This window comes from Cibotium barometz, chromosome 66 (genome assembly GCF_041138505.1).
Source record: "Cibotium barometz isolate CiBa-2024 chromosome 66, ASM4113850v1, whole genome shotgun sequence".
In the NCBI taxonomy this organism is placed as follows: domain Eukaryota; kingdom Viridiplantae; phylum Streptophyta; class Polypodiopsida; order Cyatheales; family Cibotiaceae; genus Cibotium; species Cibotium barometz.
Window position 1 is genome coordinate 10,774,431 of NC_141111.1, and position 27,971 is coordinate 10,802,401.

At 43.8% G+C, this 27,971-nt stretch overlaps 1 protein-coding gene and 1 long non-coding RNA gene across 3 annotated transcripts; both read left to right on the forward strand.

Moving 5' to 3' along the window:
* Positions 1 to 978: 978 nt before the first annotated feature.
* On the forward strand, positions 979 to 22,584 carry LOC147602760 (tryptophan aminotransferase-related protein 1-like). Of its 2 annotated transcripts, none has more exons than XM_086797546.1 (5): positions 979 to 3,083; positions 3,284 to 3,587; positions 21,053 to 21,336; positions 21,534 to 21,896; positions 21,979 to 22,050. In XM_086797546.1, the coding sequence occupies exons 1-5, from the start codon at positions 2,635 to 2,637 to the stop codon at positions 21,998 to 22,000; spliced, it is 1,422 nt and encodes a 473-aa protein (XP_086653672.1). In that variant the 5' UTR covers positions 979 to 2,634; the 3' UTR covers positions 22,001 to 22,050. The 2 variants fall into 2 exon arrangements, with proteins under 2 accessions (XP_086653672.1, XP_086653671.1); XM_086797545.1 differs by having other exon boundaries at positions 1,078 to 3,083; positions 21,534 to 21,862; positions 21,979 to 22,584.
* LOC147602761 (uncharacterized) lies at positions 4,984 to 6,601 on the forward strand. The gene is made up of 2 exons (XR_015265745.1): positions 4,984 to 5,499; positions 5,659 to 6,601. It is a non-coding gene; the product is annotated as an uncharacterized LOC147602761 (long non-coding RNA).
* Positions 22,585 to 27,971: the final 5,387 nt, after the last annotated feature.

The following is a 27,971-nucleotide window of genomic DNA, read 5'->3' on the forward strand; positions in this document are numbered from 1 at the left end:
TGCTAGTCAAAAGGCAACCTTGACCCCATGGGATCGATGCACTCAACAAAAATCCTTTTTTTTTAATAAAAGCAATTAGATTAAGGGCAACTCCTTAATTCAATGAATTCAATGGGTCTTAAATACTTAACTTGTATAAATGTTGAATTCATAAGTAGAATGTATAAAGGTTTATTCTTAAAAATAAGGGCTATGAAATTCCTTGGCCGATTTTTAAATTTAAAAATACACTTTAATGATGTTTTTACCTCCTTAAAGCTATAATTCCAATTTCCTACTTAGGAGTGAGTATGTGCTTTATAAAATCCATTTTTAAACACATCAAAATAAGGACAATTGGAATTTTTATCAAAAGAATGTACATTGTATACTAGTTGTTGGTTTTAGAACTATTATATGCAAGAAATTTATTGTTGAAAATAAGGGTTGCTATAATATACTTGGCCAGTTTTCTTTAATTACAATGGTTAAAATCAAACTATAATATTGTTCCTAAAAAAAGCATTCACAAAGGCATAAGATTTATGTTCTCAATTTTAGAAAATCTAAATTTTGTAATCAAAAGTTTTATGATTTGTTTGTTTTCTATGTGGAACTCAATAATGATGGGATGATGGATGTGGTTTTTTTCCTTTCAAGCAAAGATTTTCTTTTATTTTTATTTTTTTTTTCAAATAAAGGCTACTGATATTAAGAGATTAGAAAGAGACAATGGATGTGGTTTTTTTCCTTTCAAGCAAAGATTTTCTTTTATTTTTATTTTTTTTTCAAATAAAGGCTACTTATATTAAGAGATTAGAAAGAGACAGGTTACAACATATAGAGAGCTCTAATGAGTACAATGTCCTTCAACATGAAATTCTCTTCTTATCACCCAAAGGTCCTGAAATGCAAGCCACAGCAGCTCCACAAGCTTGCCTTTGACTTTATTGAGAAGTTTCTCTAACTGCGTATCCAGCTTTTTTCGCTTTTTCTTAGTGTGTCTTTCAAAAAACATAGAGTGCTTTGATGAGCAACACATCCTTGGAAATGGACGGACTCTCTCATCTTCAACAGGATCCTGAATTTGTTGTATCACCTGGTCCACTTGCTTTCCTTTAGCTTTCTTATGCAGACAATGAAGCTAGGTCTTTCAAAAGATTTTCTTTTATTTTTAAATTTTGTTTTTGTAGCACTCTTGATGGGCCCTGAATCCTGATGATGGATCATGGGACTTAATTCCTACTCAGTTAATCAACTCATAAATGATTAGAGCCTTAAAAGGTCTTAAATGCTCTGCAAATGATTGGGAATCTGGGTTCCTACAGGCTACAGGCCCTGTCATCTCATGGCCCTCAATGATAGCCTCATGGCATGGGGGCTCATTGGTAGATTTGAACATTAAGGGTCTCTCTCTTTCTCTCTCTAGATTGATTGCACTCATGCAGGAGACAGTTTTCTCTCTTTCTCTCTCTCACACACACACACACACACACTGCACAGTCTCAGTCTCTCTCTCTCTCACACACACACACACACTCTGCACGGTCTCAGTCTCTCTCTCTCTCTCTCACACACACACTGTACAGTCTCAGTCTCTCTCTCACAGACACACTGCACAACACACCCACACCGACACCGACCCACAGCCTCTCTCTCATGACCTGTTGCAGATTAAGGGCACTGCTTTTGCAATGGAAATTCTCGACTTCTAGCGGTTTCGCCATAGCCTTGGCAAACGCCAGAAGAGGGAGACGTCTGGCCGTGTAGGTTGTGAGTTTTAAGGTGTTCAACACAGGAAAGAAGGCGGAACGTGTGTGGCCAGCCGTCTTTTTCTTTTGTCAGCCCTAGCTATGGAGGGTTGAACTTAGAATTGTGTGCAGGCAGAAACCCTAGATATAGACTTGGAACTCTGTGCAGGGAGTTAAATTTTCTGCAGGCAAAGAAGAAGCCCGCCATGGAGGCTCTTTATGCAGCCAGCCATCTTTTCTTCCGGTAGAAACGCGATGGAGACGTGAGCTCCCGCAGCCCGCTCTTCGAAGAAAGCAGAAAAGCTTGGGAATTGTGTACCAAAAATCGCATTTAGTGAAGGCGAAAGATGCATTTAATGTTGCAGGCTTTCCCTCCGCAAGCTCCTGTCATGGCACAGGTGAGATAGAAACTGCTGCTTCATTTGCCCGGTTTTAGCTATTTTCGTCCAGATGGCAAGGCTTTTTCGGCGGTTGTGAAAGCTTTTTCTCGCCATAGCTTATGCTGTGAAAAGCTTTTTTCTGCACAGCTCCTTTCTTGTATTCGAGAGCATTAGTGGAGGTATTTGCGAAGCTTCCATCTTACACAGAAGCAGCTGCTGCGAGAAAGCAGGCTAAAGCTTCCATCTCCTGCCAAAAGTAGCCCCGCCGGGTTTGCCTGTGATGAATAAAGCTTGCAGCTATGGAAAGCTCGAAGTGGGTTTTTCCTTGCTGAGCGAAGCTTTTCTTAGGCTTGGCTCTTGCAGCATAGAGTTTTAGCAGAAAAACAAACGTCAAGAATTGAACTCCCGTTTCTCTCTTGCCCTACCTGGAGCACACGAAGAGGTTGCTCATCTGTGCCTGTAGACAAACACTGTACTATGCTTTTCTCATAACCTGCTACACACAGTCGTCCCAGAGAGCAGCCATGGCTGTAGAGGGTGCGGTCCTGCACTGTGGTTCGAATTCATTACTTCGAGCCAGAAATAAGTCCCAGAAACCGAACCAGAACCAGAAACAGGTCCAAGTCCCACCCGAGAATCATAAGCATTCACGCAGCACTCATGAACGGACACCAGAAAATTGCTCTGTTTCAAGCAAGCCCATCAAACACTGGTTGGTGGCTTCGCTTTGTTTCAATGCCCTCTTTTTATCAGCTCTTCTGGGTCATATTGCCCTAGCCAGCTTCTCCCATCAGGCCAAACGAAGCATAGGGGACATTACTGTGAATGGAGGGGAAAACGGACACCAACCTTGTTCTGGGCAAGGTCACTATGAATCTGATGGTGTCAATGGCGGAAGGTGCCGATGCTATGCATGCTTCATGGGAAACAGTTGCTCCGAAATCATTGATGATTGTACTATCAATTTTGACCAGTAAGTCTGTTTTGTGAATGCAATATCTCTCATTTAGTTTGTACAGCAAAAACCCCTTGGATTATGGTAGGATCCTATGGTGCTTGATAGGAAGCAAGTTTTGTTGGGCGAAATAGTGTAGTAGTGGCTTTTGTTCTTATATCTTGCCTGATCATCCTCTGACGATGAACTGTGATTTAAATCTATCCATGATGTTGTAGTGGAGATCCAAAGATGTTTGAGACATATTGGTCATCAAATCAGGATGCAACAACTACTGTGCTACTTGGGGGGGATAGGATGAGCTACTTCTCTAATACGGATGCAGTCTGCTGGTTCTTAGAGCCATCATTGGCTGCTGAGATAAACTTGATGCATAAAATGGTTGGAAATGCAGTCTCTGATGGACATCACATAGTTGTGGGCACTGGATCTTCACAGATTATCCATGCAGCATTATATGCACTCTCTTCTTCACCTCATGGAAAACCTGTCGATGTTGTTTCGGCTGCCCCATTCTACTCGGTAAGCCCATCGGTTTCTCTCTCTAGAGTCTGCATCCTGCCTTGCATGAGTCATCAGCTCTGTTATGTTATGTACTTAAATGTGTTTCCACTTTTCAGTAAATGCGTTTGCTTTAGCTTTGTGTGGGGAATTAATCATTAGTTTCAGACTTCTGCAGTGAACTTTGGGAAGGTTTGGGTGATTATCTAACACTGGGAATTTCTGACCATCACTACCAGACATGCACAGGTAGGGGCACACAAACAAAGAGAATGAAGGTCATATCAATGTCTGCAGGGGCCAATGAGACAAAAAAAGGATTTGCTAAAGTGGAGTTCTAATGATGAGGTCATGAAGAAATCTAGACTTGTGCTATAATGTATTATTTACAGGGCAAGCGTAGCCCAATTCATTCGTTTGACTTTAATAGCAGTAACACGGTAGTTCGGATTTCACATAATTCAACGTGTCATTCCCGCGGTTTAACAAAAGGTTCTTATGCCTTACGCGGCTCTTATGCGCTACCATTTGTCATGGGTCTCCACGATAACCCTTGCTTATGTTCTCATCATTGACATGCGTATCCAATCCTTCATCCTTGGCATGCCTATGCCGAGGCTATGTCATAGGTCTCCGCGATAACCCTTGCTTATATTCTCATCGTTGACATGCCTATCCAAGCCTTCATCATGAATGCCTCCTTCTAAGTAACAGCAAGCCTTCACCCATGTGGCAAGAGCATCCTTGAATCCCTTAGAAAGCAGCCTCTCCCCATAATGTTGATAACTAGGTATTATCCAACATGTTAGACAGGATATCACAACAAAGATGCACTCACCAGGGAGCTCATTAGATTTAGTGTGCATGGGTTGTGTGTGTGTGGGAGCATATATTGATACCAAGTTCTACACCCAATATTCGGCACTGATGATGTTAGTGGGGATGTCGTAGTATCCAGTCCATACTATGCATGATGGAGTTGATGGTTTATTGTCTTGTGGATGACTACCATGAGGTTATAAATTGCACATTCTTATAAGGTGAATTTGGGCATGTTCGTGGATTCATCTAGGTATAGCTCATTAGATTTGCTTTTATTTTTTCTTTTGCATTTACTTTATGCTTTTGTCGCTCTTTGAGTCTACACCTATCCGAAAGGACTCAAAGCTATTCTCTCTATGTGCTTTTCCCTGTTACTGTGATGTCCTTGTGGATTGTTTGAGATGACATCAGATTGGAATCTACATTGGTAAAGATAGTGGTCCAGATACTCTTTTGCCCTACCATGTGTCACATGCACCATGGAACTTGGGTGCATGTGGACATCTCTGTAGCTGTCCCTTTTACTCTCATGTCCCTGTGAATTGTGTGAGTCATCCCTGATGACATCAGATTGGAATATACATAGGCAAAGATAGTGGTCCGGATACTCTTTTGCCCTACCATGTGTCACGTGCACCCATGGCACTTGGGTGGCACGTGAACATATCTGTAGCTTAGTGCATGTTTTGGGTTATAGATGTGTACTGACTCCTGAGCATTTTTTTTCCAAAGGAAGATCCTTCTATTAGGTATAAAGAAAAAAATAGCGGTTTAGCTAAATACAATATTGCTAAAAAAAGTCCATACATACGTGTGGGGGATTTCGAGGTTAGTTGGTGTGAACAGCCCTTATTAAAGTCTAGGTCAGAAGATAAGGTCTGATGCCTGTAAAGGCATGTATTTGGGTGGTTCTTTTAATCATAAGAGTACGACTTGAGTTGTGCAACATCTCTCTTGTGTTTGCTATCACATCTCTTTCTCTCTCAGTCTCTCTCCTTCTTACTCTCTCTATCTCACCTCTGTGCACCCATCTCCATCTCTTGAACCTCTATCTCTCCTTGCACGTGTTTCATTTTGGCACCATGGTTTCCTTCATGGTATGAGAGCACGGGTAGCTCCACCATCACCATCTCTGCGTTACAACCATGCTGCCGCCACCATCATCACTTCTGCATTAACATCATGTGAACGCTTCATGTGTTTTTTTTCCGCCACCATCACAGCATTTTTAACTGTGCTGAACTGTCCGTTTTTCTGTTTCTTTCCGCAGGCTGGAGCTTTTAGTGCTGAGCAGCTAGCCGGCCACCCTTGGCGCTCCCTGACTGCCAGTGTTCTGGCCCGCCTCTCTAGCGCTGCCACCTCCTTGATCCTCCTGGCACCCATGCCTAGTGGCAGCTCTCCTGCAACGAGCACTTGGCCTGCCCCGCCAACATGCTGTGTGCTGCGGCTAAGCCACGTCAAAAGTAGCTTCACGATTGCATCGATTGGGGGCTTTTGCTATTGTTTGCAACAATTTTCTTTGTAAAATCAAGTTCAGCTCTCGCATATTGCAACATTTTGGGAGTTTTTTTACTATTATGGAGAGCAGCAAGGGGAGTTTTGGAATAGACAAGTTCAATCTCGACATGGCAGACGAAACTACATCTTTATTTGATGAGGGACAGCTTGTGGACTGTGGTCAACGGCACCATCAAGAAACTAGACAACCATGAACTCCAAAATCCCAATACCCCCTTTGGAGTGATGGTGATGCCTGGCAAGCCTTCAATAGTCTCAAAACTCCAATACTAGCAAAGAAACAAGACATGTTCCGTGCAACTGACTCAGAGGCTCATGAGTATGGCTTAGAGACATAGAAGCATGGCTCAAAGGCTCAGGTAGCATGGTTCGTGAAGGACTTAGAGGTCAAGTCTTGCCCCTTGGGAGACAAAGATAGCCTACATCAGCATACTAGAACATCCCCCCTTGCTCTAAGCAGGGTAAAGAGGGAAAGATGGAGCATTACAAAAAGAGACAAAATATTCAGATTTTGTGGGACTTTCCAGCAAAAAACCCACGACTGCAAAATACTCATATTTTGGGAGACTTCTCGAGCAGAGAACCCATGACTCAAACTTGATAGGAGTTAGAAGGCCTAATCATAATCTTCCTCTTTAAGAGAGATTCTCCATTGACAATACAGTGGTCATTGTGAATGCCTTGTCTTTTGGTTCATGATCTTCTTTTTCTTCTTCTCCAGCTACAAGGTTTGCATGCTCTTTTTTCTATTCCTTTGTCATTTTCTTGAAGCATTTTGCTTTTATGTGACCAAGCTTTTTGCAATAATAGCACTTAATTGTCCTGCCGTCTTTCTTTTACTTCCATTTGGTTATCATAGCTTTGTCTACATCAAGTGTCTTTTCACCTTGATCCTTAAGATGACGGTCTTCTGTTAGCAGTCATCTCCTGTTCTTACCATATTACATTGAGGGCCAATGATGTGGGTGTGTCCGCTCGTGTGAGGTTTTTTCCATTTTTCTCCATTGTTCATTTTTTTCAATTTTGTAGATTGAGGGGGACTGTTTACTTTCTGTGGTCGGTTGTAAGAGTTTACTTGCCAGGAGTTGCCCGACTGATGCTGGCCGACTAGGTCTTGTTGGTCGTGGCCTACATAGGGGCTACCGGTCCTCGATTGGCTGCTTCATACCACACTTTCTCTCCCCACATATTATGTATCGGATATACTCTTGTATATAGTAGAGTTCAACACCATCTCTCCTCTCTTGCTATTCTGTTGTTTTTTGTTGTTTGATTTTTGTCTCATTTTTGCTGCACATTTCGACATGGTATGAGAGCCCGAGGTGGCTTGAAGCTTTGAGACAGTGAGAGCTTTTGAGGTTGTTTTTGGTGCTGATTGGGCCGTACGGGATGTGGAGAAGCGGGTAGAAGGCTGACGTCATTGTTGGACAGCCACCTTGCAACAAAGTGTAGTCTCTTCTTTAAATTTTTTTTCCACCAACCCTTCCTTCACAAGCCCACGTGAACCCTCAAGATGGCAGTTTTGCTCGAGATGACAGAGAAACATGTGAATCCCCACCCTCTTGATGTTCGTGGTGGACCGACAGTTGGATAGGAATGACTATGGCATCTGGAAGGTAATGATGGAGTCTGTCATGGAGTCTTAAGATATGGCTGATTTCATTGTGGTTGGAGTTCCAAGGCTAGATTCGGAGGAGGAGAAACTTTCATTGTCAACTAAGAAAGAGCGGGAGGCCTAGGCACAGTTGTGGGATCATGTTGATGCCCTTGTGCGTTCTTTCATCTTTCTCAATTGCACACCCAAGTGATTAATCATATCAATCACATGACACTGGCTCAAGGGATTTGGCAGTACCTGGTCTCTTTGTACAAATCGGTTATCGTCCATGAAGAGAATTTCCTTGGAAGTGCAGATGCGAGTGATAAATCCTGCAAAGTCTTCGACGAAGCGAGAGCACATCAACAAACTCCCGGCTCTTCAGCAGACAGCAGGAGGTTCTTCAGCTGGGAAGGAGATATCATCAGAGGACATGGCCATCACCCTGTTGTCTCATGTATCCTCTCAGTACTCAGCTTTCTATTTTTTTGGGATCACCAATGGGAGGCTCAATACCATTACTTGGGATGAGCTTGTACCAATGATATTGGACCAGGAGGAGTGGTTTTTGAACCCTCCACATGGCAGAGGCTTTGAGGCTTTGATTGGCAAGCGGTCGAAAGGCCGCAAGGACGAAGGAAAGTCTTCACAGTCGAAGTCTTCTGAGAAGAAGCTCGACTCAGATCGTGATGCGGATCCTCGAGAGTGGATTCTGGAGAGGTGCTTCTAGGCACATGACTCCTCCTCAAGAGTTGTTATAGGACCTTCGGAGGCAAACATGTCACATCTTTATTAGTGACAAGTTCACTATCTCAATTCATAGTGAGGGCAGGTTGGAGATCGTCCTTGGCAAAGGAGGGAAGTATTCCTTCCCAGTTCTTTATGTTCCATCTCTTGGTTTTCATCTTTTGCCAGTGCATGAGGTTTGCAAGATTGGCATGCGGGTAGAGTTTGATGAGCATTTAGTTGCTATTCGGGACACAGCAACAGGCTAGGTTATTTGGAAAGGCGGAGTGGAGAATGGGATTTACAAACTCTTAGTACTCTCTTCTCTTACAGGTACTTAGCACGGCGATTTGTGGCATTTTTGTTTTGGCTACTTGAATGTGGACGCGCTATGGCGGGGCTTTTCGAGACCAGATGGTGGATGGCTTGTCGGATGTTGGCACAACAGGGAGGGATATTGCAGTTTTTGCATTTGTGGGAAGCAACATAGTCTTTTTTGAAGCAAGCTACCAAGCGGGCTTCGAAACCACTAGAGTAGGTTCACACTGACTTGTGTGGGCCTATGCAGACCCCATCCTTCGGAGGAGCCTTGTATTTCATGCTGATTGTCGATGATTATAGCAGGTCCACATGGGTGTATTTTCTACCACATAAGGACCAAGTCTTTGCTCGGTTCAAGGACTGGTGGTGGAAAAGGAGTCTGGATTGCAGGTGACGATTGTTCGGGTTGACAAAGGATAGGAGTTCTCTTCTAATGCTTTTGTGCGGTTTTGTGCGGAGCATGGCATTAAGAGGGATTTGGCCAATATAGGATTGTCTTCAGAGAATGGAGTACATATCCTCAACTGATCTTCGATGATTGTAGTGCCTAAGATGACTCTGTTTGAGGCTTTTTTTGGCAAGAAACTAGATGTCTCCCATCTCCGTGTTTTTGGGAGTGATGCCTATGTTCACATTCCAAAGAAGCAGAGGGGGAAGCTTGAATCTAAGTCCCAGAGGCTTGTTTTTGTGGGATATAACTCTCTTTCCAAAGGCTATAGGTTATATGACTCGGAGCGGAATGAGATTGTTGTCAGCAAAGATGTTGTCTTTGATGATCATGTTTTAGCTGGCTTTGAGGTTTCGGGCTCAAAAGGTATGGTTTACAGGTCGCGAAAGGCCATGTATGGTCTGAAACAGGCTCCCAGGGCTTGAAACCAAAAGATTGATACAACAGGGTTTCCAGAGATCAGTTGTAGATCCGAACTTGTATCTCATTCAGGAACGTGGTTTGATCACATTGTTTATCCTCTGTGGATGATCTTGTTCTCACTGGCAATCATATGGAGCACATAGCTGTGATGAAGGCAGCCTCGCCAGAGGAGTTTGAGATGACGGATTTAGGCTTATCCCATTTCTTTTTTGGATTGGAGATTTGGAAATCCCAGAGGGGATTCTTTGGGATGGAGAACTGCAAGCCTGTTTCATCTTCCATGGACCCGAATACCAAACTAATTGTACATGATCCTTGTGAGCAGGTTGATGCCTTGTATTAGAAACCTGTCGGTTCATTGATTTGGTTGCTATCCACTAGATTGGACTTGAGTTTTCCAGTGGGGCTGTTGAGCTCATTTATGCAGACACCTTTGAAGACTCATTGGGATGTAGGATTGCGGATCTTGTGGTATATTTTTGATTCTGCAGGGTATGAAGGATCTTTGACTCTTTTATGATACTGGAGGGGGATCGAAGGACCGAGTTAGATTCCGGGGTTGGGGTGACTGATGATTGGGGAAGAGATCCAAACATGAGGAGATCCACTTCAGGATACGACTTTATCCTTGGCTGAAGAGCAATTTCTTGGAGCAGCAAGAAGCAACCAATTGTTGCCTTGTCTCCCACTGAGGCAAAGTATCGGGATTCTTGTAGTGTTGCTTGCGAGGTGGTGTGGCTTAGGAGGTTACTTGGCGAGATCGGATTTCAGCAGAAGGAACCCATGGTCATCTAGTGCGACAACCAGAGTTGTATAGCTATTGCTCGGAACCTTGTCTTCCATGCCCGGACCAAGCATATAGAGATATAATCACTTTGTTCGAGAGAAGATTTTGAATAGTGATATCTTGCTAGTTTTTTGTTTGACGGAGGACAATGCGGTGGACCTCTTCATCACGAAGCCTCTACCACAGCAGAATGCTCCATCGGTACTCCTCCTCATTGGGATTGGTTTTACATCCAGGAGCTGAGAGGGAGTGTTAGCAATCATCTCCTGTCTATACCATGTTACACTGTACGGAGTGAGAGCAAGTGATGTGGGTGTGCCCGCCCATGTGAGGTTTTCTCCATTGTCCATTTTCCTAGTTTTGTAGGCCGTGAGGGGGGCTATTTACTTTCTTTGGTCGACTGTAGGAGTTTGCTTGCCAAGAGTTGCCCTACTGCATGCTGGCCGACCAGGTCTTGCTGGTCATGGGGCCTACACAGGGGCTCTCGACCTAGTTTCTATTGGCCGATTGGCTGTTCCATCACATATATATACCACACTTCCCTCCCCCACACATTCTGTACTGGATACTCTTGTATATAGTAGAGTTTGACACTATCTCTCCTCTCTTGCTATTCTGTAGCTTTCTGCTCTTTGTTTTTTGTCTCATTTTCGTTGCACATTCTGACATCTCTTCTATTAACCATAGCAGCAACGAAACCCGTTTCAAATCATATGAAATCGATCGAAACTTTTACGAAACGTTTCAGAATACTCGTTTTTTATTCACCTAAAATTTTCAAGGCTCAAAAACCTTACACGCCAGTGTCGTACATACGCATTTTCGAAGCGCATTTTTTCTTGTTGCTTGCTACTCGACTTGCACGCACACTCTCTTTCTTGCCTGTTGATGATTGGTCGACCATCTTGAGAAGGACGCTTCAGCCTTGGCCATGACCTAAATACATATTTTCATGTATATTCTAAATTTACATTTTTTGTATAAATTTTTTTTTTGACATTCCTTTTTTACTTGGTAGTGACTAGTTGACCATCTCAACAAAGACGTTGAGCCTTGGTCATGGCCTAAATACATATTTTCATGTATATTCTATATTGAAAAATATATGCATTTTTGCATTTTTTTATATGAAACTTTTTTTTTGGACGTTGCAAAAAAATATGAAACTTTTGAAACCTTTTTGAAACCCGCTTCAAATCAAGCGTTTCTGAAACTCCTGGTAACTATGCTATTAACACTGAAAGCATGTAATCATGTCACTGTCAGAGAGAGAAGCTAGTGTAAATCTGCTATATATACACCAATAAATCTCGGAATACCCAATGACAAGTGTGGGGGGCAAGGGGCCATTTTATATGGCCCCAGGTTGTTGGTCGGCCAGCACTAAAACAGCCGACAGTAGCCCAGATATCCACGACCGGCACAGAGTGTAGTCGGCCAGCACAAGGGCAGTCAACTAGGGCTGGATAGCAAGTCGGGGCCCAGGATCCAATCGGCCAGCAAATGGAACAGTTGACAGGAAGAGGACAGTCTCCCACACGTAGCAAAAAATGAGAAAAAATACAGGGAAGCGAGGAAAAATGGAGACACACCAAAACTGGGCGCTCACACCCACAACAGAGGCCTGACATAGTGTACAGACAGGAGATGACTGCTAACCCCAGTGAGCTAGAGTGCCGCTGGAGCATAGCTTGAGGTAGAGACTTCGTGAAGAGGTCCGCAGCATTGTCCTCCGTCGAACAATAAAGAAGCGAGATGTCACCAGCCAAGATCTTCTTACGAAGAAAGTGATATTGTATCTCTATGTGCTTGGTCCGAGCATGGAAGACCGGGTTCCGAGCAATAGCGATACAGATTTGGTTATCGCACTGGATGACCGTGGGCTCCTTTTGTGGAAACCCAATCTCGCCAAGCAACCTTCGCAGCCACACAACCTTGCAAGCAGCACCACAAGCAGCCCGGTACTCTGCCTCTGTCGATGACAAGGCAATAATTGGTTGCCTCTTGCTGCTCCATGAAACCGCTCTTGAGCCAAGCTAAAAACTGTAGCCTGATGTGGATCTCCTCCCCAATCTGAGTCACTCCAACCTTGGAGTCGAACTCGTTCCTTCGTTTCACCTCTAGTGGTGTAGAAGAGTTCAAGATCCTTCGCACCCTGCAGATATCGCAAGACTCGCAATCTTGCGTCCCAATGAGACTTCAACGGCGTCTGCATGAATGAGCTCAACAGCCCCACAGGAAATCTCAAGTCCAATCTGGTGTTCAGCAACTAGATCAATGAACCAATTAGTTTTCGGTACAGAGAGGCATCAACTAGCTCACAAAGATCATTCACTGTAAGCTTCGTGTTCGGGTCCATCGACGACGTGATAGGCTTGTAGTTCTCCATCCCAAAGACCTCAAGCAACTCATGAACATACCGCTGCTGAGAGACAAAGAACCCCTTTTGGGTCTGTCAGATCTCCAATCCCAAGAAGTGGAGTAAGCCTAAATTGGTCATGTCAAACTCCTTTTGACAAGGCAGCCTTCGTCACTGCAATGTGCTCCATATGACCGCCGGTGAGAATGAGGTCATCCACATAGAGGATGATCAACGTGGTTCCCGAAAGAGATAAAGATTGGGATCTGCAACCGATCTCTGAAATCCAGTCTGTAGAAAGAAGGAATCAATCTTCTGATTCCAAGCCCTGGGAGCCTGTTTAAGACCATACAAGGCCTTTCGCAACTTGTAAACCATCCCCTTTGATCCTGGAACCTCAAAGCCTGGAGGCTGCTCAACATACACCTCCTCGTGCAGGTCACCATTAAGGAACACAGATTTAACATCCATCTGATATATGGGCCATCGCTAAGAAGAAGCAAGGGCAAGAACGGTCCGAATCGTGGTCATCCTTGCTGTCGGTGCAAAGGTATCCTCATAGTCGATGCCTGGCCGCTGAGCATAACCCTTAGCCACAAATCTGGCTTTGTGTTTGTCCATCGACCCATCTGACGTATACTTGGTCTTAAAGACCCACTCGATACCAATGAGAGACCGTCTCGATGGTCTCGGTACCAACTACCAAGTGTTATTCTTCTCAATGGCATCCAGTTCCACGTGCATGGCTTTCCTCCAAGTATCCTGTGCAAGGGCTTCCTTGACGGAAGTGGGCTCTTTCTCCCGCATGATACGAGACATCAAAGCATAGTTTACCTGTAAAACCTCCATTGAATGACTTTTATCACGAACTCTGTGCGATCTTTGAGGTCCGTCCTCTATGGTTCTTTCGGAGGGAAGCTCCGTGACAACTGACTTCCGAAGGGTGTCCACCAACCACTTGGGTACTCGAACAGAACGTGGAGCCTCTTGCTGTTGCGGGGGCTCATCTCTAGCTGCGGGCTCAACCTCCTTAACTGACTGAGGATGTCCAGTTGGAACAAGCGACTGGGAATCATCATTAGAATCTTCTGGGTCTCCAAGAAGTGGCGGCTCATCAACAGTGGAAACTGGAACATGTTCATCAAAGATCACATCCCTGCTGACAACAACCTCGTTCCACTTTGGATCATATAACCTGTATCCCTTGGAAAGAGAGTTATATCCCACAAAGACAAGCTTTTGGGACTTTGAGTCGAGCTTCCTCCTCTGCTTATTCGGAATGTGAATATATGCATCGCTCCCAAACACACGGAAATGGGAGACATTAGGTTTCTTGCCAAAATATGCCTCAAAGGGAGTCATGTGCGGTACTGACGTTGTAGGAGAATGGTTGAGGATATGGACAGCTGTAGCCACAGCCTCTCCCCAAAGTGGACGAGGAAGATCACGATGCTCCAGCATCATCGTCGCCATCTCCACCACAGTCCTGTTCTTACGTTCAACTACTCCATTCTCTGACGATGAACCTGTATTGGCTAGCTCCCGCTTGATGCCATGTTCCGCACAAAATCTCACGAAAGCATTGGAAGAAAATTCTCCTCCTTTGTCAGCCCGAAGAGTCTTTATCTGCAAGCCAGACTCTTTCTCCACCATCACATGCCGCTCCTTGAACCGAGCAAAAGTTTGGTCCTTCTGTGAAAGGAAATAAACCCATATGAATATGGAACAATCATCAACAAGCAATATAAAGTACAAAGAACCTCCCAAGGATGCAGTCTGCATAGGTCCACACAAGTCAGTGTACCAACTCCAAAGGTTTCGAAGCCCACTTGGAAGCTTGCTTTGCAAAAGATTCCTTGTGATGCTTATCACGAATGCAAGAATTACAGTGTTCTTGCTTGCTGCCAACATCTCGCAAGCCAACCACCATATGGTCCTGGAAAGCTCGCCGCAACGCATCCACATTCAAGTGGCCAAACCAAAAGTGCCACAAATCACCAATCTGAGAACTTGTGAAAGAGGAGAGTGTGGAGAGTTTGTATATACCATTCTCCACGCCGCCTTCTCAAACAACCTGGTCAGTCTCACAGTCCCATAGAGCAACAGAATGCTCCTCAAACTCCTCCCGGAAGCCAGTCTTGCACACCTCATGCATTGACAACAGATGAAAACCAAGTGCGGGGACGTAAAGAACATGAGAGGAATGCTTCCTCCCTTTGCCATCGGGAAATGATCTCCATCCGGCCCTCACTGTGTATCGGTATGGTGGAATTGTCGTTTCAGATCCTGAAAGAAATCACGAGGAGGAGTCATGTGCTTGGAAGCACCACTATCAAGAATCCATTCCCCAGTATCCTTTGCGGTGAAGCCAACTGCCTCCTCGCTCGAAGAAGATGAAGCATCCGTGTCTGATATCTCCAAGTGCACAAAGGCGGGAGTCTTTGTAGCTGAAACTGAAGAATCAGCACTCTTCCCAGTCCGCTTGGGACACTTTCTCCAATAGTGGCCTTTCTCACCACAATCATTACAGGTCCTCTCGACCTTTAGTTTCTCTCGGTCTGAATCGGGCTTCTTCTCAGAAGACTTTTTCGATGAAGCCTTCCCTTTGCCCTTGTTGTTATTACGGCCTTTCTACTGTTGGTCAGTTAAGGCCTCAGAACCTCCGCCTTGTGGAGGATTCGTGAATCGCTCTTCCTGGTCCAAGACCATGGACACAAGCTCCTCCCATGTGATGGTGCTGAGCCTGCCATTGGTGATCAACGAAGAGTATAAAGCTGAGTACTGAGAGGGTAAATGTGACAGCAACGTTATGGCCATATCCGCTGACGATATCTCTTTCCCCGCGTGGAGAACTTCTTGCTGAAGAGCCTGCAGCTTGTTGATGTGCTCTTGCATCGTCGACGACTTTGCAGGATTCATCACCCGCATCTGAGCTTCCAAGGAGATTCTCTTCATGGGTGATATTCATGGGTGATACCCTGTTGTAGAGAGAAGCTAATGCTGCCAAATATCTCTGGCCAGCGTCATATGCTTTATATGATTGATCACCTGTGGTGTGCAATTGAGGAAGATGAAAGAACGGACTCTGGCATTGACACGATCCCATAACTGTGCTTGTGCCTCCCGTTCCTTCCGAATAGAGGGTAACTCCCCTTCCTCTAACTCCGGTCGTGGAACCCCAACAACAATGAAATCAGCCAAGTCATAGGACTCCAAAACAGATTCCATCATTACCTTCCATATACCGTAGTTGTTCCCGTCCAATTGGCGGTCCATCGGGAATGTGGGGAGTGTCGGGATCTTCACGTGCTTCTCAGCCATCTCAAGCAAATCTGCCATCTCAAGCAAATCTCAAGGTCTTGTGAAGGGAGGGTGGGTGGGAAAAAAGGAGAAGAAGAGGCTGCAAATAGAATGCAAGGTGGCTGTCCAACGATGATGGCTACGTTCTACCCGATCTCCAAGTCTCGTACAGCCCAAAACAGTCTCCAATAAGCACCTAAATCAGCAAACCCTCGACATCCCACTGTCTCCAAGCTTCAAGCCACCTGGGGCTCTGATACCATGTCAGAATGCACAGCAGAAATGAAGACAACTGTTGTAGAGAGCAATACACAGATGCAAGAGAGAGAAGCTAGTGTAACTCTGCTATATATACACCAATAAATCCGGGAATACTCAATGACAAGTGTGGGGGGCAAGGGGCCATTTTATATGGCCCCAGGTTGCTGGTCGGCGAGCACTAAAACAGTCGACAGCAGCCCAGATGCCCACGACCAGCACAGAGTGCAGTCGGCCAGCACAAGGGCAGTCGACCAGGGCTGGACAGCAGGTCGGGGCCTAGGATCCAATCGGCCAGCAAATGGAACAGCCGACAGGAAGAGGACAGTCTCCCACATGTAGCAAAAAATGGGAAAAAATTCAAGGATGTGGGGAAAAATGGGGACACACCAAAATTGGTCGGGCACACCACAACAGAGGCCCTGACATTGTGTACAGACAGGAGATGATTGCTAACAGTCACATGCACTCTGCACTGTAGTGCATGGTGACAAGATGGCTCATCATCATCAGTGCAACATTGTACAGTATTAGCATCTTTTAGGATGATATTTGTCGTACGTTGTGACCCCATTATAATCCTCAGTCCAAGATAAGTCAGGCACGAGCTACGTAGGTCATTCTCAGCCTTAGACTGACTAGTCAGTCAGTCAGTCAGTCTAAGTCCCTTAACCCACTTGAAGAGATGCATTCAGGCATGAGAGTCAATAGAAGCCTTAGGGTTTGCTTTAGAAAGCACTCTGCATAATGCATAGCATTCATCCATTGCATATAAACCATTGCAGAAGCCTTCAGATATCATCTAGCAGCCATCAGAATTTATCTAGTATTATTTCCATAATTTACAGCATTTATTGGGCATTTTTATATCATTTATATATTTTTGCCTGGACAAGTGCAGTCGGCCAGCTCTGCAGCCAGCCGACCAGCATCCCTTGTCCATATAAATAGCTGAGCATGTAGTCCTTTCATTCATTCATATCTCATTCAGCCTTGAAGCACTCATCGCTTGGAGCCTTCAGCACATCAGCCTTCAGCGTTTCTTCCATCAACGCTTGAGCAATTCAGCTTTCATTCAGTAAAACGCATCATCTACAGCATTCAGCCTACAGATCCTCTTGCGTTTTCAGCATTCATACAGTTTTCAGCATCCTCATATGCATCGTTTTGGTACAGCCACTTGGTGAAGGTAAAACTCAGCATTCATACTCATTTTCAACATTCATACATAGTCTAGAATAGTCCCAATCAACCCCTTCTCTTAGCCTCAGATTTGTAGCCTTCCTACATCTATTGGGAAGAGTGCATAGTCTCGAGATTGGTCATCATTGGTGCTTCTATAGCCGTGTACAGTTCAGCCCGACTCTTGGTCCTCCGAGATCTTGCATTTGGCTTATCGTCTGTCCACCGTCAGTCTCTTCAAAGTAATAAAGCAAATACTATTCCGGTAACGGGATAGGGGGCCCTTCAATGGGTAATTTGGGACCCCATACAGTGTACAGTTTTTCTCTCTCTCTCTCTCTCTCTCTCTCTCTCTCTCTCTCTCTCAAATCTCTTAAAGTTTGAAGTCTTAAAGTGGATTGCTAAACTCGCGAAACTCAGGATATAGAAGACGGTGTGAGCATTTGTGTGACAGGATCCTCAAATTACGAATACTTCCGCTGCATGTTACACATCAAAGGGTGTCTCTTTGGCCACTCTCAGAAATGTCAAAATCTCTGAAAACTTGGTGATTTCTTCTGTTGGATAGAAGAGTAGCCTTCTTATCATCTTCTTCAATATTCAATCCCAGACTTGGAGAGTTGTTGGAGAATGGAGCCAAGTTTGCTTAAGCGCTCTCCTAAGGTCTCTTCTTCATTCGTTTTCAAACCAAACAATTTTTGCTTCAAGATCTTGTTATTGAACAAATTTTCCAATTTGTCCATACCTCATTAGCACTCTTGTTGAAGTCCACATGGTGAACAAGATGGTCGGACAATGCAAGCTCAATGAGTGCGATGGCCTTGTCATTTTGAGCTTGCCAAAGTCTGAATGTTCTCAGCTTCTCCAGGCGCTTCTTCGGGATAAGGCATATCCGACCCTTGAATATGCGCTTGGGAAGAAAACCAGTCTGCATAACCTCATTAAAAGCAGCCTAAAAGCCTGCTCCCATGAAGTGCCAATGGTTAAGGAAGAGGGAAACTGGCAAACCATTCTCTCTTGGGCACTTCTTTCATGGATGGGCCTCTAGTGTGGCTGCAAACTCCATGTCAGAGAACGGGGAATCCAAGTGTGTCTGGAGGTGCTCTGAGACACAAGGCTGAACATGGCTCCAAACACGCCGTTGAGCCTCCTCTCTCTGAGGGGAATCTAGGTCAGCTCTGAGCAAAGAGTTGTAAAAGGTCGAGGTTGCCTCATGGGCTTGCTAATGCTCTGATGCAATAGATCCATCCGACCGGCGAAGAGCTTGAATCCCCTCTCGCTTGAGGTGGCAAAAAACTCACGGAGACCTAGTCCCCTCCATGGGTCCAGAAGGATGCACATGCGTGGTATCTGTACTCAATCCGCTGCTCCTCAGGCTCTCAGGCTCTCTAGTGACATATGGGCTGCCCCCATCTGTGCATGAACCCAGGGACTCTCGGGGTCCACTCTTGAAGCCGCTGAAGAGAGTCTAGGCTGCGAAGGTTCCTCACCTACTCTGTGAATGCCTTCAGTCTCTCGTGGGGGCGGAGGTCTGAAGGAAGGAGTAGCAGCGCGATATCCAGATTGGTCGCTGCCTGCCAAGGGGGAAAGCTGTGGGGGCTCAAAATTTTCTCAAACCGGGCAGAGATGGAGGGGTCCTAGAGCAGGCGGTCTGGAATCTTCGTTGAGTGTTGGCTGTCCACGTGGCCCGGCTCTATGAGGGTGAGGATCACTGGTGTATGAACGGAGAATGTCTTGCCGGCGAGGATGCCGATCATGCCTCCCCTATCGCAGCCCCACTCATCCATAGAAGCGGTCAAGACGTGAAAGGGTGGGCCTCTCGGCGCGTTGAACGGAGCGGGAGAAGGTGAACTCAGAAGGTGCCAGGGGTCCTGGCCACGGATGTGAAAGAGAAGCTCCTTCCAAGCGGTGCTCTTGGGGCCAGAGACCGTCGGGTCAGGGTATCCACCACTGTGGTCCTGAAGATCCTTTAACTGCCACTGCACCTTTGGAGCTGATTTCGAGGGGGAGTAGTGGCTGTCCTCCCATCGGCAAAGCCACTCCACGTAACCTCGAATTGTGGTGGCTAGGTGGCTCCACTTCACAAGCGCCTGTGCTCTCACCTTTTCAGGTGAGATCTCGGGGCAGTGAAGGTGCCTGTATGTGCCCTTCTCAGTGAGAAAGGTGAGGTGAAAGTAGATGAATAAATGCTGCCCCTTCCGCTTCAAGGTAAGGTGCAGGAGCTCATCCTAGCCATAGGCCAGGCCGCCTCCATGGCGTTGGTAACACGAGCGTCTCGCAGCATCTGGGAGTTGTATGTTGCCTGTCCGCAGAGAGTGGCCTTCACCCCCTCATCCGTCCAGGTGACTCCAGTTTAGCGGAAATGAGAAGACAGTGGTTCCTACATTCTCTGGGTTGGGGGGCGGAGTGATAGAGTACCACACGAACTCTCAATGGTGCCCTAGTCTCCTCAAACTTTGCTGCTGAATCTACAGGGAGACACCTGAAGAGAGCTTAGTTGACCAGGTATCGCAGTAGAACGTGGGCCCCTGGGGGTGAAGCTGGCTACTTTGTCATTGATGAAGAGTAGATATAAGCCTCCACCAGGACTGAAATTTTGGAAAGAGCACCAATGGGTGGTATTAGTCTAAGAGGTTGAGGGGAGAGGCACTTGGGGAGGTATGGCGACAGTGCCCAAAAAAAAAACCCGAGTTTAGTGTAAATCCAACTTCAGATTTTGAAAATTACCTTTTGAAATTTGAGTTGAAGGTATGAATACTTTCAAATTTTCAAGGGTTGTAGTAGTAAAACCTTTTAATTTTCAAAATTTGCTTGAGTGATAATCTCAAAATTTTTAGGTTGAGGGTTTTCTACTTTTTCTAGGAATGCTTTTTTTCGAGCACTGGATGGCGTTGGTCTCCAGCTCTGAAGGAGGAGGCTCACGAGAGAGTGGCGAGAGGAGCAATTGTCGCTGGCACGGCGCTGGCTGGGTCCCCACAGGGTCTGGGGGGTCAGCTTGTGGATGGGGCATGATAGGGTCAACCAGGGCGGTGCGGGGGGAGGTCCTCTGGGGTCCAGGCTGGCTGCAGGGTGGGCACCGCCTGCGAGAGTAAGGGCTCATAACGGTTTGTCGGGGGGACTGGATCTGATGCTATGGAGGTATGCGACTGTCTAGAATAGTGCATCAACTACCATCGGGGCTGCAGCAAACTCTGCCTGGATAATCTGGTGGGATTGATGGTTTGCCGCGGATCATAAGGAGAACATTTTGACCTGGGGCCTATCAACTCACTCTGGTTGGATAGAGTTTACACGTGATTTCATAGTCACACCATTGGTTGGTGCAGATGTGATTTTGAGTGTAAGGTAATTTCAACAGTTCAAACCATAAATCGAATGGGATGGTAATTTTTTGTGGATCACAAAGACTCTACCAAAGTTGGTAATCAACCAAGGCGAACTGGACAATGCTTTTAAGTCTTTTGTCTCTAGTGTACAAGCCACTGTCTGGACATTGTGGTTCTCACAATTGTTGCTCATGTAGTTAGGACTGACCTATTTATTTGAAGTGGCTTCCAAAGCCCCTCATTTTATGGCCCCCCTCATTCACCATCTTCATTCCTACAAGACAGATCCTATATATATATATATATATATATACAGAGAGAGAGAGAGAGAGAGAGAGAGAGAGAGAGAGAGATTAACGTCTCCTAAAGAGAGAGAGAGTGTGTGTGAGTGTTCTAACTGCCTTCTTTTTGCATAACAGTCATATCCTCCCATGACGGATTTCCTTCAATCAGGATTACACAGGTGGGCTGGAGATGCTCGAACTTATGACTTAGATCACCAGAATACTTATATAGAGCTAGTTACATCTCCAGGTAACCCAGATGGCATGCTTCATACTGCAGTGGTGAATGGGACAGGACCGGTTATCTATGATTTGGCTTACTATTGGCCTCAATATACACCTATATTATTTGCTGCTGACTATGACATAATGCTCTTCACAATCTCAAAAAGCACTGGGCATGCTGGGACACGCATAGGGTAAGGAATCCATGTTTTGATTATCCTAATCTGCATGCATGAATGCGCGTGCAGCACACACACACACAGACACACACACACACACACACAGACAGAGAGAGAGAGAGAGAGAGAGAGAGAGAGAGAGAGAGAGAGAGAGAGAGCCATGGCAATGCAATTAATTCTTTTTCTTGACCCTCCTTTTTACCGGATTGCAGGTGGGCACTTGTCCGGGACATTGATATCGCCAAAAGAATGATTAAGTATATCGAATTGAGTACAATAGGTGTTTCCAAGGATTCACAGTTTCGAGCTTCCCAGATTCTTAAGGCTATTAGAAGTTCATATCCTCCTAACACCTTACAAATTTGGGAATGCCAAAATGACTTACTAAAGCGAAACAGCCTATTTGATTATGGTTACAGACAGATGGAATCACGATGGGAACAGCTTAGGGCTGCAGTGACTAAGAGTGACTGCTTTGCACTTGAAAATTTCCCATCCGGGCATTGCAATTTTTTTGGAAAGGAAACAGCTCCCCATCCTGGTATGCCAAAGCTGCCTCACTATCAAGTTCAAAGGTAACCATTGTTGTAATTACTGTAAGAGTTAAGCAGATGCATGCTCTTACACTAGAGAGCTTTGCCTTGTTTTTGTGGGCAGCCTTTGCATGGGTACGCTGTGAGAAAGACGATGACTGTCATGCGGTTTTTAAGGCAAATGGGATCTTGACAAGAAGTGGTGTTCATTTTGGATCGAGTTCCAAGCATGTTAGGATCAGCATGGTTGACCATGATAGGGTCTTTCGACTGTTCGTAAGTCGCCTTCAACATATGATAACATCCTGTGGTGGTAGATAGAAGTTTTCACATCCCCACAATGAGGCCATGTCTCTGCACACAGACAAAGACAACGTTGCTTCAGTGGCATCCATGGAATCTGTCGATAAAGCATGGTATAGTAAGAATCAGCTTGATCTAATCAATCCTTTCAAAGCTGTACAGGTAGAACCCAAATTTTTGGTGGTCTCTAAATGGGGTTCCTCTATATAAATGCATTTAAGTTTTTTGTGGTCTCTCAATGGGGTTCCTCTATTTAAATGCATATAAACAATGGATGACCATTATCTTCTCCTAGTAAGAAGCCTCAGAAGTACATTTCTGCTGCTTGATGATACCTAAAATGGGTAAGTGAGGAGTTTTCTCTACTGTTTTGGTGCTAGTCATCTTTTTCCAACTCAATGAAATTGACCAGAGCAGCATTGTCTTCTCTTGTGTTTGTCCAGCAAATGTTTTAGATTTTTGAATTAGTATACCTGTACATGCTTGTGACCTAGGATCTCTCTCCACAACAGCTGTTTTTGTGTGTTATTGCTCACAAAAGAAGGTATCAATTTCAATATGATTGGCCTAAAAAGGTTGGGAGGTTTAAACTTAGCACAGCAGAAGTTGCTTGACTCGCTTGTTGCAGGCAAGAGCATGGAAAGAAACACTATCATCAGACCTGTTGAATGCATCATCATGATCTTTCTACATAAGTAGCCAAACCTCTTGAGCTCTTTCTTGATATGCATCCTATCCATTAAAATAATGGAAGTGCGCGTGCACACACACACACACACACAAAAGCCTCAATACATTGTAATTAAAGGTTGTCTAGGCTTTCGTGCTCAGGCATCAAGCTAGGGGAAATATTCCGCAAAATGTTATTTGCTACCGTGCATAATTTGTTTTTCTATCCCGGGTTCACTGTGTGAGATTTCTATGTATCATTTGTGTTAAGTGTTGTTTTTTAAAACCCTTAATTTTGTGCATTTTTAAGGCCTCTTATGAACCCTCTCAATCTTGTATATAATAGAACAAAAAATGGGTAATCAGGGAATCGAGTGAAGTGGTGTGTAATTGTAGATTCTGTAATTTGCAAGTGTTATTTTGTTTCTGTAAGTTGATTTCAGAGCTTTGTAATATGTGATTCCTTTATTGGGCAACAAAAGTGTATAACCACTTTCTTGTACATGTGTAAATATTACACTCACATACATATATTTAGTATAACCACACTTTCGTGTGGATGGAAAGTTGTATATTTACACATGCATACATACATACATACATACATACATACATATATATATATATATATATATATATATATATATATATATATATATACATATATATATATATATATATACACATACATACATACATAGATATACATCTATATACATACATATATATATATGTATATACACATACATACATACATATATATATATATATACATACATATGTATATATGTATGTACATATATATATATATATATATATATACATACATATGTATATATATATATATATATATATATATATATATATATATATATATATATATACATACATACATGTGTACACACATGTGTACACATGTATATAAATATTATAACCACACTCTCATCTGGTAAAGAGTTGACACACATCTCCCCAGATATTACAAGACCCAAGGAATGTGCCCTTCTTTGGAAGAATGCTTTTGTTCTTGTGAACGTAAGGAGCCCTCACCTAAAATCTGCAAGGAAAGGGGTGACCACGCTTCATCTTTACAGTCAGGTTGAGACTGAATCAACAGATAAAACATTAATATGATTATACACGATTAACCCTAACTAATCTTGTGTAGCACAACCTTAGCCAGTGATTCTGATTCCAGCTAGAAATCAAGTTGCCACAACCAAGAGAACAACAGTGGGCATGGTCTCCCTAGCTATGCAGCATGCTCTTTGCTTGAGGTAGTGCAGGTTCCAGGACACAATGAGCTTCATCCAAGTGCCTCTTATCTTGCGCTGGTCGTTTGCCGGATCTTTATTTTTGACGGGATCCTCTTTTGAGCTGAAGTAGCTCTCTGGATTCTGAGGTTCAAAGTTGTGCTGCTTTCAGCAAAAGCGCAGTTAGATGCTACCGCAGCTGGCAGTTTCGGCCAAGGCTGAAGCACCCAACAGCGCTAAAAGTAATGCAGCAGACTGCCGCTTTTGCAATGGGATCGAGAGGCGATGGTGTTTTCCGTGACAAGAAGAGGAGGGGGGGGGGGTGGGGGGTGGGGGGGTTTGGTGGGTGTGGGGTTTTTCTTGCTTTGGGTGCCTGCAGGCACGAAGAAAACGACGCCGAACTTCTCCTTGAGAACACCCAGATCAGTTGAGCGACTGATGGGGTTGAGCTTACGCGTCTGCTGCAAAAGCTCCAAGACAGGGTGACAGTGTGGTAACGCTTCTCGCTGTTATTTTTTTGCAGCCTACCAAAAACACACATTAAGTAACTTGGGATGAGCAATATTTAGAACTATTCCTTGTAGAACTCACATCTCAAATTAAAGCATTTTGACCTATTCCATGTGATTTGCTGATCTTTTTAACCATATCCTGATTTTGTTTCCTTGAAAGATTACTTGGTATTTTAAAAGAATGCTGGTGCCAAAACTCATGGCTAAAGCCAGCCATATGATACTTTAATCAAATCATAACTCTCAAATTCTAGAAATTTAAATGCCCACAATTACACTAATTTAGATTCAAAAAATGTCAGATAATATCTATTACATATTAACCATGGACAATCAAGGCACAAGGAGAGAAGAGATTGTTTTTTTGGATTTTTACAAAATAAGAGGAAAAAATTCTTTCTATTTGATCCTTTGTATTTCGGCTTCCATTCTTGTGTTTTGCTTCTTAATGTCTTTTAGCAATGTGCGGATTGAGTACGAGTTTTTTCTAAGGAGAGTCCATTGTGTAAATTTTCATTTTTCTTCATACATTGATTACCCAAACATGATCCCATCTAAATAACCTTTGGCCATCCTTCATGAATTTCTTTTTAAATGGTATGCAAAGTGTGCTAGTTTTGTGTTTGACTTATTAATTGGTCATATGATGTCGTGAGGCATACTAACACAAGTGACAAATCCTTATTTGTGCTTATTGTAAAAATTAATAATAATTCTAATAGCTATTAAATACCATACACTGAAAATCAAATGGAAGTTTATACTTGTGAACTTGTAACTTTATGGAACTTTGAAAATGGATGCTTTCAAGTTTTATAGCCATTTGAAAATGATTCACATGTTCTACAATTTAGTTGGAATGTCTGATGTATTAGGCCAATATTGTATTATTCTCAAAGGGGTCCTTTGAGCTGTCCTTGCGATGTGCCCAAACATCTAGCTCTATGTCATGCTACACACAAAACATACATTAATAATCATTCATGCCATTATATTCTTGAAGGAGCTGCCCTTGTTTGCGATGTGCCCAATGTTGCAAAGGGGTCTCTTGAGTTTCCCTTGTGATGTGCCCAAGCATCTTGCTTTGTAACATGCTAGATCTATGACATGCCCTTGCAATGTGCCCAAGCATCTAGCTCTATGACATGCCCTTGCGATGTGCCCAAGCATCTAGATCTAGGACATGCTACACATGAAACATATTTTAAAATCATTCATGCCATCAATAACACTTGGAGATAAGACTTGGGAAAGTAGAAATTAATAATGTATCGAGTGTAGTTCATTAAATGCTATTACATTTGCTTGCTTAGATGGAGGACTTAAGCTTCTCAAGATCTTGAGGGGGTGAGTGGGTCAATTTGACCATTGTTGCACTTCTTTAAACTCCTCGAGCATGCGGGCCTACTTGGCTTCTTCTATCATATCTTGGATAAGTTGCATACTCTCTAATATCGTACCTTCAATTGGTATGAGTTGCTTCATCATGTGTTGAGAGACTACATTGTCTCAAAGAAAATCTTGTTCGATGGCAAGGAGGGACAAGCACTCATCTTGCTTCACTTTGAACATTCTCTCAAAGAAGAGAAACTCCTCTCCATCCACCACTACAGAGCTAAGTGTACTATGCTAGCTCGGATATATCTAGTGTTTCCCCTACATCCTCGGCGTCGGCCTCGGGCTTCTCATCAAAATGGTGGCCATTTCCTCCTCAGTCTCACTGATGACCCTACATCATTGGCATCATCCATGGGTTCCTCATCAAAATAGTGGCCATTTCCCCCTTAGGCTCACTGATGACCCTTCTCCAACCCTTTGTGAGGTTGTCACCTTAGCTTATTCTTCCTCTTTCTCCTGTTGAAGGAGCACAAAGGCCAAACTTTCTTGGTGGGGCCACTTGATCAAGGAGCTTCGGGCTTGGGATTTGCCTCTTTACCCTTAAGAAAGTCGGCGAGGGTAGTTATTTCTTTGACGTGAACCTCATCATCGGACTCTTGCTCATTAAATATAAGGATAAATGTGGATATCCATGACAAAATTTGAGTGCCAATGTTACCCTTACCAAGGGCAACCATTTCCTTAGTTGTGAGCACCTTGTAGTGGCTATCTTCTTGCACCTCTTGTTGGTACATACGTAACCTCTTGGGATAGTTTGGATCCCCCTTGTTGATGCATTGTAGGAGGCCATAAGGGACTTGAAAGGTGTTCATTGTTGGACATGGTCTCATCGCAAACGACTTCAAGTACGTATCCAGGTAGTGGTTTTAAAGTAGATGTGCGAGACAGTATGCAAAACAACTCCTGTTGATGACTAGCCCACTTGGTCCTCTCTAAGAAAGCAAGAAAGTTTTCATACAACATGGAATGGTCCATGAGGATGGTGATGAGAGTGCAAAAACAAAGCTCTTGGGAGTGTAGGATAACTAAGTGTGTGTAAGTGCTAATAACAGAAATGATAAAAAATAAAGGGAGGTCCCTTATTTATGGTAAATTTTAGGGTTTGGAGTCAATTGTTTCACTAATTAGAAAAGAGCCGACTACCCAAAAACTTAAATGTGACTATTTTATTTCAAATCAATTTTGAAATTTATTAAAATAGTAATTGCATCCAAACGTCATGAAATAGTACTTTTAAAACAAATAGTAACTAGTCATTCAAAGCGTCATCAAATGTGACTTGCACAATGAAAATAAAAAGTACAATGACAAGTCCAATTACACTCCTGATTGTGATTATGCACCACCATCCCCCTCGAGTAATCATAAACCATGAAAGACTTCTCCATACTTCTCTCAATTTACACAATCACGGAGGGACAAATATTAAGAGGGAATTGATGCCAAGAATATTAAACTCTTAAAATTGAGGAACAAGTAGACACCTTTCATCATTCTACGTTGAAGCTTGCTTCTCGTATGCCCTTAAATCCTATGATCAGCAAGTGTTCTTGAAAATCTCTGCTAAGCTCCATGCCTTACTAGTGTTGACAAGAAAAGGAGCCATCAGGTAGTTTGATCGTGTCATGAGAATATATTTTAAGTCCTCTAGAAAAATATTATTTATCCCCTCTTGAGTAATTTGGGGACGCCTAGGTTACTCTTGCGTCATGCCGGCTAGGTTAATATCGTGGGTGATACCACTATAAATATTAATACGTGCGGTATATGACGTATGTTTGAGGCCACCTATGATTATTTCAGTTACGTTTGTATAGCAGGGTGATTCCTGGGGTACTTACGCCTGGTAGTCATGAGTTGGTGATGATTTGTGCCTGTTTAATATTTGTGGGATTAATTTAATAATTAATTGGGCTTATATTTTCAGGTGATGAAGACTATGGGAATTGAAGAGTTTACTTTGGAAGAAATGTCTTGGTTCA

Excerpts from the sequence above, each read along its gene's own strand:
- LOC147602760 (XM_086797545.1), top strand. The coding sequence starts at position 2,635 with ATGGCTGTAGAGGGTGCGGTCCTGCACTGTGGTTCGAATTCATTACTT. Across the intron at positions 3,084-3,283 it reads TGTACTATCAATTTTGACCA|TGGAGATCCAAAGATGTTTG; the intron begins GTAAGTCTGTTT and ends ATGATGTTGTAG. Across the intron at positions 3,588-21,052 it reads CGGCTGCCCCATTCTACTCG|TCATATCCTCCCATGACGGA; the intron begins GTAAGCCCATCG and ends TTTGCATAACAG.